The sequence below is a fragment of the Lygodium microphyllum genome, chromosome 18 (genome assembly GCF_053477565.2).
Source record: "Lygodium microphyllum isolate KBCC chromosome 18, Lygodium_microphyllum_v1.1.10, whole genome shotgun sequence".
Classification (NCBI taxonomy): Eukaryota; Viridiplantae; Streptophyta; class Polypodiopsida; order Schizaeales; family Lygodiaceae; genus Lygodium; species Lygodium microphyllum.
Genome location: NC_141152.1, coordinates 35,588,483 through 35,603,434, shown reverse-complemented (window position 1 = coordinate 35,603,434; position 14,952 = coordinate 35,588,483). Strand labels below are relative to the sequence as shown.

The 14,952-nt window shown below is 38.8% G+C and overlaps 1 protein-coding gene across 1 annotated transcript; it reads right to left on the bottom strand.

The window, feature by feature from the left end:
* Nucleotides 1–7,000: 7,000 nt before the first annotated feature.
* Nucleotides 7,001–9,780, bottom strand: LOC148020750 (uncharacterized). The gene has a single exon (XM_087698569.1). The coding sequence runs from the start codon at nucleotides 9,213–9,215 to the stop codon at nucleotides 7,488–7,490; it is 1,728 nt and encodes a 575-aa protein (XP_087554695.1). The 5' UTR covers nucleotides 9,216–9,780; the 3' UTR covers nucleotides 7,001–7,487.
* Between the last annotated feature and the right edge of the window lie 5,172 nt (nucleotides 9,781–14,952).

Here is a 14,952-nt window from a genome sequence, read left to right as displayed (position 1 = left end):
ATCGCTTATTGATTCCACCAGCCTGAAGACCTTCAACTCAAAACTGAAGACCTTCAAATCAAAGACAAGAATCTTCAATCGAAGCCACGGGTTTTCAAGCCAAACAGCGTTCGAGGGGTTTCTCCAGAATAAACCCCTCCAATGCCATCATCCTAAGGGATTGCTTATTGCTTCAAGCATTTCTTATACTCAAAAGACGACCAACTACATAACCAGCACCACAACCATGTGACAGACGCCGAGTATCTCCATCGAGCCTAAAGCATGCCGGCATCTCTCCTGGTCATCATCCCTAACCACCCACCTACCTGTTCCGCCTAACAGCCGACCTAACTTGCCACTATGTCCCACCGCAGTGCCATGGGACTGGCACTTGGCTAGGAAGGGGGTAATGTTACCGTGTTTCCGACCGTGTTTCCGCAGCACAAAGGAGCGGAAAATGGAAAGAAGAGAAAATAGCAAAAAGGCGCAGGATAAAAGCAGAAAAAGATAAAAACAGAAAAAGGTGCCTTGTCCGGCAACCAATCCCAGAAAAATTCAAATGTTCGGACACGACCCGCAAGAGGCTTCGGTGTCAGGCCAAGGCAACGAAAGAGGAAAAAGACACACCATTAAAATGCGGAAGCGCCCTCGAATCTGTGTAAAAGAGTGCCAGGCTCGCTCCTGTGCAAAGTGTAGGCATTAGTTGGGAATAGGATAAATTAGAATGGTGGGAAATGGGAAAAAGGGCCTAGGCTATGGCCGGCCATGTAAAAGAGGAATGACCGCCCAAAAAGGATTTAGGGCTTTGTATATAAAGTTGAAAAGAGAATGAGAAGCTCATTCTTTTGTGTGTGGCAAAAAGAGTCTTCTTTTTCCTCTCTTCTTCTCTCCTTCTTGTTTGTGTGTGCTCTTGAGAGAGGGAGTGTGAGAGTGTGAGGGAGTGAGTGTGTGTGAGAGTGAGGGATCAAGAGGGTGAAGCTCTTCACCATCTCCTCTCCTCTTCTTCTCTTCTCTTCTCTTCTCTTCACTTGCACGCGCGGCTATGGAGGATGGAGCTTGGAGATGGAGGAGGCTTGAGGATGCTTGAGCTAGCATCAAGAATCGTGGAGCTACCGGAGTGCAAGAGAGAGGAGGGCACTCGATCGGGCATCAAGGTAAGCTCACAACACTCGTAGGATCGACGGCGCGTCAGTTAGGTGAGAGATAGCCATTAGAGCTCGCTTGGAATGCTTGAAACAATAAGTGGTCCATGGGTCTTGGCGGTTGAGTGAAAGCTCCCACAGTGGTCTTGTGGTAATTTGGACATTGAACGCTTTCATATAGAGACCTATGTCGTCCTGTATCCCCTTAACAACTCGTGGGAGTGCATGAAAGTCATATGTTTCAACTATAATGAACAGGCGTAACTCAAAGAGACATCACATATCTGAATCCCATGGTGTTGACTTCGATGCATATCACCTGGACTTGACTATATTTTTCATTAAAGATGCGAAATGTATTAGGAGTAGGTAAGGCAAGTTTGTACAATTGGGAAGCCTACCCCTTTTAGAAACCTAAACACAAAAAGCCATGGCAGGATAGCACTTGGTAAGCATCTTATACAAAATAGGGGTTATTCTATTTGTATGAGGCGGGATGAGTTCAGGTGACCAGACAACTGGGGCATTGTTGGTGGTGAGCTCTTATTAGGCAAGGCAAGGTAGACATTGACTGGAACCCAAATGGTGTAGTCCATAGCCGCTGTCGTATCAAGAATGCTCTGAAACAATTCAACAATTTCATTCTTGATTTTTGCTTCTTTTTCCTCTTTCGAGCATCTGGTGCCCGAGCATCTAGGAAAGGTCTGCAAACCTTCATTTTCTTGGTCTGGGGACCGTCATCTAGGGCGGTGCTGCTTTGGGCCTCGTCTCGACAAGTAACTCTTCAGGGTGGGCATGTAGTGTTCTATCTTGCGTCATGTGCTCCCTTCTGTTGTGGAGGAGAGCTTCCTTGTATAATCTAATTGCTTGAATGTCAAAAGTATCCTATATTAATATTTGTGTTATCTATAAAATAAACACAACAACATATGAAGGGTATACCAATAAAATATAAGACAAAAATGTGTGCCAATTTGTTTTGAAATGTCAGTTCCATGATCAAAATTAGTGCCATTATTAGCCACAATCTCTATATGTTGGTATTTGCATCCAAATAAGGAACATATAAATGTTAAAGATTTCATCGCTAAGTAGTGATGCTCCTTCCTATGCAATTTTAATCTATGTAGGAAATCATATTGATACATGTACTAATGTGTGAAAAAAAGAAATTGCAAGAATTTGGCCTCTTATAGGGTCAAATCCCTAGTATTCATGTTTTGTATCTTTTTTTTAAATGTGATGCCTTATTCCGAGTCAACTTCTGGGTATCGACCTTGCGGTCAGTTGTTGGTATGCACACACACACCCCTAGCTGAGCCAATGTTTTATATCTTGTCAAACATAGCTTGGTATTGAAGCATGTATAAAATCCCAAGCATTAACGACTACAATATAACAATTGGACGTATAAAACAAGAAAGATACAATGAAGTACTTGAAAGTAAGAAGACAATAAAATGATGTTCTAGTAATATAGCAACAAATGAAAGTATAAATCCTCAATGACACAACTACAAAATACACAATATGTCTTCTTCATAAAGCTATAGCTCCTTGTAGTAAAATTGAATATTTAAATAGTAGAAATTATGAGCTCCCTAAATAATCAAAGAAATCATCCTCGCTCAATCCCTCCTAGTCTAATGCTACAACAAGAAGTCAACATAGATAAAAAGAACTCTTGAATGGAACCTAAAATACAAGCTTGTTACTATTTGGATGTTCATCCTCTAGTTGGATTAGTGAATGACTAGTGGAGCTATATTGAAAAAATATAAATACATAATGGTGAATATTAGATGAAATAGATAGAATATTGAAATGACATATTGAATCCAAAGTTCAAACCTATAATTTACACAAAATAAAGCATAACACCTACAAACTCTCTCTCGAAGATGGATAGCTACTACTCCTAAGTTGTGATGACAAGCATGTAGCTATAGCTTGGGCTATGAAGCTTTGTATCTCCTCATCGATATAACATCATGCCATGATGATAAGTCTAATAGCAAAGTCTAACAAATACATGAATAAGTATGTAGATTTATTCCTTACTCTGTGTGTGTGTGTGTGTGCGGCCGCGCGTGCGTGCTTGTCAATTAAGATATGCCACTACAACAATTAAGGTTTTTAGAATTGTTTCCTATATCTTGCCTCATTATATTTAACATGAAAATTGTCTTAAATACATAGGTTTCTTGGGTGTAACATTCCTACCTTATGAATCTCGATGGCATGTATTTTTAGTAGTCCATCAAGAAGTAATTGAGATAATTGATGTTCAGAGCTTCTTAGAATAACTAAACATTCGTAACCTTGAATTATTTGAGTCTACCTTGTAGGGGAAGATCTGACTCAACCCCATGACAAGGATAGACCTAAAACAAGGCATAAAGTTAATAATAGAATCTCTTATCAACATTTTCTAGTGTTAGTTTTTGAATTGCTTACATCACTATTATCTCTCAAATTGTAGCGAACCATTGCTACACTTAGTTCAAAGAGAGTAAAAAGAACCAAATATACATAAAAATGGAGGAAGAAGTGCACTAAGCTTAATGTTTTGCATGTTCAAAAACTAACAGATGCAAAAATAAGCAAATGAAACAAATGCTTTGCTTTAGGGCATGTGTGTTGATACAGTCTCATTGGTATAAGCAATGGTATATAGCACTTTTACCAATGTTTACACCCATGGCATGACAAAAAATCCCTAAGACATCGAAAACTAGAGTCAAAATAGCCTCCATCTATTGTAGTGCAAAAACCACAAGAGATCCCTAAAGCATTTATCAATTTTCTCAAATTTGGTTGCAATATAAGCTCTCTTTTTTGCAAGTAGTCTTGTTGGTAGACACATGGACATGTGTCTATTTCACAAGTGATATTTGCTTAATTGATGAGTAGAATAGTCTCACTATTTGCTAGGTTTTGCAATCTTTGCAAGGGAACTCAAGTAGTCTTGTTGGTAGGGACCTATCCATGTGATTATTTCACAAATGATATTTGCTTAATTGATGAGTCAGATAGTCTCAATATTACTAGATTTTCTCTACCTATGCTAAGTCCTATTTTGATTTACATTTTTTGTCGAGAGTGCAGTCTAAATATTTTGCACTATTCTCTAGAACATAACTGAGGTATTGTCATCATGGCAATTTTTAAATGCTAAAAGTTTGTATTATTTAGTATATTTATCTATCATTACAGTTATTTGATGTTTAACAACGTAAAAATGGTGAATCAATATGATCACTATTTTGTGAGAAAAAAAATATCTTTCTTACTTTTGTAATCAACAAAACCTTAGAATTATTTCACATTTCAAATGAGAATGGTTGGGATATGTTATTAGTTGGCCTGGAATTTCAGCTAGGTAAACTTTTTAAATTTGTTTTATATCTTGTTTAGTAGCACACATGCTTGCATGTGTGCTATATTACAACTTTTAACATAACTTACATGTCATATGAATACAATTATTTGTACACAAATATATAAATGTGTGTATGTATATACCAACTGTTACAATAGTATACAAAACTTCTCCTAAAATTGGAATACTCACATATGCATCCACATGTATACCCACCACTTGCATTTGCATGTGGATACATCTAACTACTAGAGTAGACTAATAAATCAAACATTAACAATACAACCTAGTGAGCACATTCTAAAAGGTGTTGATATATCTAATATTATTGAACTTCTATAATAGAACTTAATATTGGTTAGGCAAAACTTTTTTGTATTTTGTGATTAGATTCATTTTGAAACTTCATCCCAAAGTGTTAGATATTAGTGTTTTGTAAAAGGTCCACTATGTCTACAGTGGGTGAAGGTAGATTTCACATGGCATCAATAGTAGGAGCCTTGTGGGATTTGGGTTTTATCCAACCACTCATATGAAATTACTTATTACTATATATTTGATGTGCATTGTAAGGTCTAAAAGTCTTGTGAGTGTAACTAGCTTAAGCCTTTAAGTACACACCATTATGAATAATTGATACACATTGAATGGTGCATTCATTTATGTTCATGAGTCCTTTGACTCAATATGATGTAAAATTGTGATAGTTTAGAAATGTCAAATTGCTTAAATTTCGAGATAATGCCAAGGGGTTGTAGCTCAAGTGGTTTGAGTGTATATGGTGTGAACATGGGTATGTGAGATCAAGCCTTGGATATACCTTTGAGGCATCTTTCAAATTTGAAGCCTCTTTTCGAAAACAAAAAGAGATAAGAGGAAGGTACTTTGTTGATAGACCTGCATTAGTGCATTTAAAATAGTGTCTCCATCAAATATTCATCATCATATATGTTATGGTACTCACCAAGTCTTTTTCTGTACATGTGTATGCATGAATGGCACAAGTATATGTGTGAGCAAACACATGCATGCACACCATGAGAGAGGTGGGGTGCTTATGCAACTGTGAAACTCACACACTAATAAAATTGTATGCACTTCAATGTGCATATAAATGATTCGTGAAGCAAACACATAACTACATGATTCGTCGATCACACATTAGCCCATTTGGAATTATAATATAGAAGTCAAAGCTCGCTCTCTCTCTCTCTCTCCCCTCTCTCTCTCTCTCCCTCTGTGTGTGTGTGTGTGTGTGTGGCTTATAATTCCCAATGGGCTAATGTGTGATTGACACATGGTATTTGTGAGCATAACTAGCTTAAGCCTTTAAGCACACAAGTATGAATATTTTATACACATTTAACAGTAAAGTCATTTATACTCATAAGTTTTTAAACTCAATATGACATAAAACTATACTAATCTGAAATAAGATTAAGTTATTTAACATTTGAGCTAAGAGCGAGGTACTTAATTGATAGACCTTCATTTGTGTGTTTACACAATGATTGGTACTTACCAAGACTTCATGTACATGAGTGTATGTGCATGCATGCATGGCACAAGTGCATGTGTGAGCATATGCAAGTGTGCACTAGGAGACTAGTGTGTAGATACAAATATCAAACTTGCCTCTTAATAACATTGTATTCATTGGATGTGTATGCATCCAAATAATAGATCTTGGAAGCAAATGCACAACATAAGCGTTGGCCCCTTGGGATATTAAAAAGCAACTATCATAAAATGTCATGCATGAACCTATTAAAGTGGAAACAAAAAAGGAATAGTTTGAAAAATAAAAATCTTTGGATTGTACACAAATGGGGTGTGTGTGTGTGTGGAGAGAGAGAGAGAGAGAGAGAGAGAGAGCATGCTTGAAATCATATATTATATAGTCGTTCGGATTATATAACTTATTCTCAATGGGTTAACGCAAATTTGACACATGGTATGCAAGCTTATTCTCAATGATTACGTGTAAAGACATAGATACAAAATTTTCCTCGTGGCTGTGTTTGATATTCACTTTGAACCTAGTATTAATGTTACATTGGCAGGCCCTTGTGATTGCACCACCTTTTTTTTTTAAAGGTTCTACATTCACAAATATTTTAATCCGGTCTCTAATCTCTATCTTAAGCAAAATGTCTAATTTCTGTCTCAAGCAAAATGTCGGCCAAATTAATGAAGACTTTCACCTTGTTTTGTTTTGCCAGTAGTGAAACAATTTGAACGTGAGAGACCGATTGTTCCTAAGAATGTTGGGCATGATTCATGTCCGCTTCATTTAGAAGGATCGATTCCTGCGAATTTACTTCAAGAACTGTTTCAACCCCAAAACAATAGCAATGTCAGGTATCCGTCGTATTTCATCAGCTGTACGCATCAACAACCAAAATTGTTTACCTCTCTTTCATATGTAAAATTATAGGCATGCTGCATGGACATTAACCGACAGAACTCTTCGGTCACAGAATTTGTCACGAGCAGAAAAAGTAATCATCTTATACTTCTCATTAGTTACATAGCTAAACAAGCACTTGCCAGTTGTGCGATTGGGATAGTAGCTAGTTATAGCTTTAGCATTTGCATTGGTTGTCAATACAATCATTGGGATGATTGATGTTAAAGGCTCATGAGTTGAAGTAGTTGTCCACACAACTCGTACAATAGTAGCAAGCTAAAGGTTATGTAGAAGGTTATAGCTTATCAATCGCATATTAGTTGTTAACACAACCACTGGGAATATAGCAGCAAATTATAGCTAGCATATTAATATAACTTCCATCTGGTTTGCAATCTTTAGCTGGTATTTGATAGGCATCATGTCGGTTTTGGTGGGCAATGTAGACCATCAAACTCTCACTTGTGCAGATTTTCCAATATTCATAAGATAAGAAAGCCCTGTTGGTCAGATTAGATGAAGACTACTTAGCAGAGCGAAACCAGGGATTATATGCTAGGGTCTGACGTCCCTAAGACATGCAGACGGAGCACATTATGAGGCCATTTTCGTTGCAGTCTGGACAACGAGCTACCACCCTGCCAGGGGACATGGTCTTGCAGCTTCCATTGCAGGTGGTGCAAGGTATGAACCTGACGTCTCCACATATGGCACAAGCCTGCCTCAGTCTGGTCGGAAGACCTTCTATGAGACGTGATAGGACGCCTTCTTCATGGAGCAGCTCCACCTCCTCTGCACCCCCAATGTATCTTCCCATTATGAAAAGCCTCGGCACAGATACTGCCTCCATCATCACGTTTGTGAGTTCTTCCCTGAACCTGGAATGCATCCACACGTCCCTCTCATCGACGTGCACTCTGTAACCCTTCAGTATCAGCCTCACCTTGCAGCAGGCTTTGAAAGTTTCCCTCACCCCTCTCAAGCTCGTAAAATACAACACTATCTTGTTCTCACATCCCGGGGGGCACCTCCTCTCAAACATTTCAAGAAAATCTTCCCTGCTCCATTTCCTGTAGTCGTTGCACAGAGAGAAGAGTCTCGAAAAGGAAAGCTTCCTGCGGTGCTTGCAGCGATTATTCTCGACTATGTTGGTCTTCCCTGCAGAAAGCCTGCTACCCCGTTTATGAGATCTTTCCTGCAGATGGTCAGTTTTTGCAGGTAGCTTGTTAGATCTTTCCAGCAGATGATCAGTTTGTGCAGGTAAATGGTGAGATCTTTCCAGCAGATCGTCAGCTTTCAAAGGCAATGGATGAGCTATCTCCAGCAGATTTTTCATGGAGCGCGGTGGACTATCACCTTCAGAACATGTTTCTGATGACGTGGACGTGTTCTCGGAAGTGCTGAAGTCTGATGTTTGCCATGAATCAAAGGACAGATTGTTATGATCCTCAGTGCTGAAATCTGATTTTTGCCATGAATCAATAGACAGATCTTTTTGATCTGGAGTGTTGAAGTCTGATGTTTGCCATCCATCACTGGACAAGGCATCCACAACCCTCTCGAAAGTTGCCAGAAGAGACGGATCAAAGAGGGGGGGTTCTGTGTCAGCGCCTTCAGTGGTGCTCCCAGGCTGATTTGCTGTGTTGCCGTGTAGGCCAGCATCCGAGAGGCCAGGATCAGTGGCTGCGTTTGAAATTTTATCTGGTACTGCGTCATCGAGCCTGAAATTGAGACTCCCTTTGAATAGGTTGTTGAAATTTGGTCCCCTTTTGGGCGATGCTACACTCTCCGATGGCGCAAGATCCGGGTTAAGCAACACTCGCAGGCCGAGCACGCTGGTGCCGAAATCCCTATAAGATAAGCTCCTCGGCTGAGAAATTAGATCGGAGTCATGTTTCTCAGGCGTCTCCTTTTGAAAGCTCGAATGGCATGATGACCTTGGATTACGGGCCGCACCAGAGCGAAAAGGAGCTGTTTGAGATCTATCACGTGCTTCCGCTCTTTTTTTTGCCTGTCCTACGCTGTCATTACCGAAGCTGTCTTGATCTCCATGCTCCGCATCGCGGTCGAGCCCTTCCTCCTTGACCGGCTTCAGCATCGAGGATCCTTTGCTTCGCCGTTTCCCGCCAGTATCAGGCCTGTGCAAGCTACAGAGCTTGGACTTCCATGATGACGCTTTGCTGGATCTTTCTTCCCCTTCCAGGCTGCTGAATGCTGGCACAGAGCGGCTGCGCAGGAGAGCTGCATTCCATTCATCCAACTGCTTGGACGAATCGCTCTTTGAGGCTGAAGTTCCCATGGCCTTCTGCTCTCTCTATACAGATGTGTTCTCTGTAGCTTATTGCGTTACGAACGCCTGTTTACATTCTCAAAACTTCATGATGGTTATGTATGTCACACATAACCGTAGCTAATGATGTCCCCACTCTTGTATCAAGAAGACAAATTCCTAGTTTGTGGTTCCTCAGTCTAATCTATAGGAAAAAGGCAACTCTGATCTGTCAATCCCTTCCACCTTTGTTTTTCAAGGGGCAAAGTGGCAGATAGGCAAAGAAACCAGATCTAACAGAAGATTGCTTCTGTCAGTTAAATCGCCTTGACAGAAACGAGATTTCATGCTTCCCTAATGGAACAATTGCTTGTGTAGATGGATTATATGTACAAAGGTTTTCGGCCTATTCTACCGTTGCAGAAGAATGATTTTCGGATGTGCTGATGTGTAGAAATCTAATGGAGATTTGCAGAGATAGCTAACGGAAGAACGTGAGGCGGACAAGATGCAAAGATAACTATCGGAAGAAGGTAAGGCGAAGAAGAAAGAAGCTCTGCGAGACAAGGTAAGAAGATTCAATCTTACCGTGGTCACATTGCGAAGCGTGCCTTCGATATCGAAGACTTCAGAATGCACCTAATGTCGCAGGCGAGAAGGTGCGCATGCCTGGCTCTTCAAAGATCTGCTTCTTCGCTTGCCATTTGAGCAAGGCGGCCGGCCAAGACGGATCAAGCTGTGGTATGGATACGGACGAGGTGTGTGCAGAATGCAGGAACGAAGAAGAAGATGATGATGATGAGGAAGCTGGTGAGGTTATCGAAGGAGCGAAGGGATGAAGGAGCCGTGGCACGGCAATATTATGCTGGAGCGAGAGAGAAGGAAGGGGGGAGGACCAGGGGTGATGGAAAGGAACCAAGGCGAAGGCGATGGCCATGGCAGGATCCGCTGTGGCGCACGCGGTCATTATTCTATCCGTTGAGCTTTCCTGCAAGACAGGCCCGCGGATACACAGTGCTGCAGCAATCGTGCGATGACGAATCACGATAATGATGCTTCATGGACATTGGACCCCACGCGAGTGGGAGTGAGAGGGGCGGGGGGGGGGGGGGGGGGACCCCCTCTCGTGAATCTTAAGCTGATATCATTTGGCCACAAGGTAAAGGGTAAATGATGATGCAGAGTGAAGGGTTCAGGATTGACCCTTGAGGGTTACTGGTAAAGGCCGGGGCAATATTATTGATGGGAAGAGTTTTAGAATTTGAAGGCAACCCAAACTTTTAATTTGAGGGGATTTACTAAAACCTTGTGAAGAGACTAGAAGAGTATACAACTATTATTATCTCATATATATCGTTATCTTGATAGACAATTTCATTTCTAGCCTTCTTTTTTAATAATGCGCCTCTCATTATAAAGGTCTCATCAATTTTCAATGCATGGAAAGAATAGACTAGCCTTTTATCACAAATTGAACCAAAGTACAATGCAATGGAATTTTCAATGCATGGAAAGAATACTATACTTTCAAAAGTTTATTAAACCAAAGTACAATGCAATTGAATTGATTATTGTCATTGAAAAGTAAGGAGAATGTCATTCATAATCTTCTCATCAACTTTTTAAGGGGGATTATATAGTTAAAACAAAAGGTTGACATTTTGACTTGGAAAATACACTAAATACTAGCTTGTTGTGGAATAGTAGTTGGCATCATTCCACACTTAACCAATTAATCACATTGAACTTCTTCATAAATTTTGAATGAAGCAAATAGAGGAACTAGACTATAAGGACTAATAGGAAGTTGATTTCTCCCTTTGGTGTGACATTTTTGTGCTGTATGAGAGGAACTATGACGTGTAGGGTGTAGTCGTGAAATCAAGAACCAGACCAAATGCAATAGAGCTAATGGTTTATTACAGTACCAAAGTGTTTTATGAAATCCAATTTGGGAAAATGGAATAGGGTTGAAGTGGCCAAAATTCTTTGGTTGCATGTTTCTTTAAAGTGCTCATAAGAACCTATTTTGTTGACACCACTACAAGTAGTTAGATGGTTCTATTGTGCACCATTTTGACATGGAAAAAGCAAACTAATCTAATTATGCTTGGCTCAACAACAAAAACCAATAAGTTTATAAAGTCTCTCCAACAACAACAATATGCTTTCTAAGATCTCTTAGTAATAGTAATAGTGCAATAGTAAGCTATTTGAGTTATTGCATGAGATCCAATAACAAAAATTACATTTTTTGCACACTTTTTAAGAATGTGCAAAAAAGGCAAGTTAGTGTACTAAACATTGTGCCAATGGATATAATTGATTTTCGTTGCCCAAATGCTATACAAGTGAAAAAGACAAGAAAAAGAAGCTACCTTCTTGCTATCAATCCTTGTTAATCATTTTTTAATTGCCTTCTTTCTTTTTTTCTAATCTATCTCCTCCACTTCACCCTTTTTTATTCCTTTTTGGGCCTCCTTTCACCTTCTCTAACATTGTGCCTTGGCTTTTTACAACTCATGCATCATTTTATGTGCCAACATATTGTGATGCTTCATAATCCTAGGAGAATGCCTTGCTTGTTGAAGTATAGAGAAGAGAGAGAAACACACAACCTTGGTGGACGAGAAGGATTATTTGCTTTGGTAGTCCTAGAGAAGAAAATGAGAGATGTCAGTACATAAAACAAAAAGTGGTACAAAACCCAAGGCGATCATAAAAAGAATAGGTCAAATCCAACAAGACTACGACAAGTACCAACCTTGGATTTTGTTCTTCAACCGCTAGAGCTACCACAAAGTGGTTTGCCTTCCAAATAACTTGTGTTTCTCTCCTCTTTAGTCTTTGGTTTTCCTTCTCCTATCTTTCCATGCATAGTATCATTGTAATAAGGAGCTTCATGCCAGTAAATAAGTGACCAAGAAGCTTGTGTGTAGGCTCTTCTCCTATATAATAGGCATAAAGCCTCTACCAACATTCCCAAAAATTATTCTTTCCACTTGTAAGCATTGGTTCCCTTGCTCCATTATAGTGTCATAGCACCTTCATTACTTAAAATTTTTTGCACCTACCAAGGCACATGCTAGATAACCTAGTAAACTCCTAGTACTTTGATTGATATTAAAGTTGTTTTTATTGAGATGAAAGGTCTTTTGTGGAATAATAAACCATAAGGGAATTTGCATTATTGTGGTCATTCAAAATGTTAGATTGTTCTCTATTGTAGATCTTTCTCGGAGCCACCTCTCCCCATTCTACGGGCCCTTTTCTCCTTAAGCTTGCTATAGATTACCTTTTTGCAATATAAGAGGTACATAGTGTGGAAATTAATGAGCTTCATAGGGAAGATTGATGCAAAAAAGGCATTTGATGCTTCTGTGCAAAAGAAATAGATTTTTATTATTAGGTCATTGCATAAAACCACAAACCACTTTTGCTCCACACTTTCTATCCTATTTGATTGCTTTAACTTGCTCATTTATTTCTTCTTTCTTCATATTCTTGGAGGCTTCCACCTTTAGAGTGGGATCAGAGAAGTTGAGCAAATTAAGGCAATCTTGTCCAGACAAAGCCTAGAAAGGGGGTCATCTTGATGCTTTGATGATAAGAGGCATTGTATGCTAACTCCATTAAGGGTAGATATTGTGTCCACTACATAGGTTCCTTGCAATAATATACCCTTAGTATGTCTTCATGACTTGATTGACCCACTTTGTCTTGATATTTTACATGGTAGAGCTCTTGCATGCTTTGTGGAGAATATTAAGATTTTGGAGTTTCATGGCTGTATTTTGATTCACAAATTTATTAGAAAAAGGGTGTGTTCGATGTAGGAAAAATTCAAAGATAATGGTATTTTTAAATAATCCTTGAATGTATGTGATATAGAGTACTTAAAAATAGTGAAGCCCCCTATGATGTTTTGGATAGATAGCCTAAATTTCTCTTCTAGATATACTTAGTAGCATTCTTGAATTATTTATGGCTAGGTCTAAGAAAACTACATAGAAATATGAAAAGGGACCACCTATAGCCAAAGTTGCAATACCATAATCTTCAAGCATTTAAAGCAAAGTTGAAGGAATAGTTTTGTATGCCATAAAAAGTAAAACCAATGCACATCCTCCAAAAGCCAAGGCAAAGATACTAAAGTAAAAGGTGATTGTATTGAGAAAAATGAGAAAAGGACTCAAAAATTAATCGGAACTCATCCCAAAGTTAGCCTTCCAAAGAGTAGCGAAACTAGCATTTGATAATTGGTGAGATGGAAAAGGAGAACCTATGACGTGTGTTTTATCAAAATTAAAATAGGTTGTAGAAAACATGGTGACACAAAGATTAGCAATGGAGAGGGAAGAAACACATATTTTGCCTTCCACTAGATTAGATCTAGTAGGTATCTAGGATCAATACATTTTTTTGGTTTTTAGGATATAGTTTTAGTTATCCTCATATGGATAGAAGAGCCATAGTCAAGATTATTGTGAAGTTTGAAAGCATATAGGACCTCACAAATAATTTTCCTTAATTTAATCCATGGTAGATATTTTGTTTACTATTTTACTTTTCTATCTAGAGTGGAGGCATGCACAAAAAACATGGGTGGCCATTCTTGCAAGGCTATGTGTCCTTCATGAGCTCTTCCAAGGTCTTGGAAAAGTTGTTCATGAATCATTACTTAAGGACAAGACCAATTATTGGGTGTAGATACAAATTTTACGTTACAAAATTCTTGTTTTGTGCAATTTTAGCTCTAAAATAATCATGGACTATTCCATGTTGAATGTGGCACATTAGCATTTATTTTAAAATTTCCAATGATGCCACAAGGTCGGCTATTATAGTACACTTATTGATCACGATACTTTCTCTATTTAGTGTTCATGATAGAATGTATCCAAAGTGAGTTAAGTTGCATACAAACCTTAGCCACACATTATCTTGGGATCAATCTACCTCGATTCGGTAATAATAGTCTACCTGTGTTGATCAAAGACCTCGTTGTCTATGATAAGAGGCAATGGAGAATTCAAAACTCCTTTTGTCCAAAAGAATCTCTCTCCATTGATCATAAGGACTATTGCATAAAATAATGACAAGACATTAGTAATTTGGGGAAAATAATTATGTGGAAAAATATGAGCTACAAATGGCTTGGTATATGATGTAAGAGACTTTCATTTTTTCATAAATCAGTTTAACAAGATAGTCTCTTTCGTCTCACCTTCTCTTGTAGCTTTCATAGCTTCTCTCTCTATTTCTACTCTTTCTCTCTTTGTCCAAACTTTATCTATCCTCATTCCCTCTCTTTTGTAGTCTTCTCTCTCCTCTTAGTCCCCTTCTTGACAAGTGGTATCAGAGCCACATGTCTTTGGTCCATTTTTATTCACATTTAAAACCTATTTTCTCCATTTTTTTCACTCAGAAAATCCATGGCCATATATACAGTAATAACAGACCTTACAAGGAGCATTGTAAGGACTAATGGTCCTTCACAAGAAAAAGACATCCTTTCTTGAAGACTCTTGTAGTATATGGTAGCAAATTTAGAGGTAGACCAATCAAAGTAGCAACTTTAATCAATTTTCATGCAAAACTAGGGTTATAGGAGTTAAAGCAAGTCTTAACCATAGTTACTTTTGTAGAAGAGGATTTCCTTTCTCTTTGCAAGTTTTCTTCAAAGCTTCCATGGTGAAATTTATCTCTTACCTCTTCATAGGAGCTTCCATCCCCCTCTATCTTGACTTTGCTTACAAAATGAAGC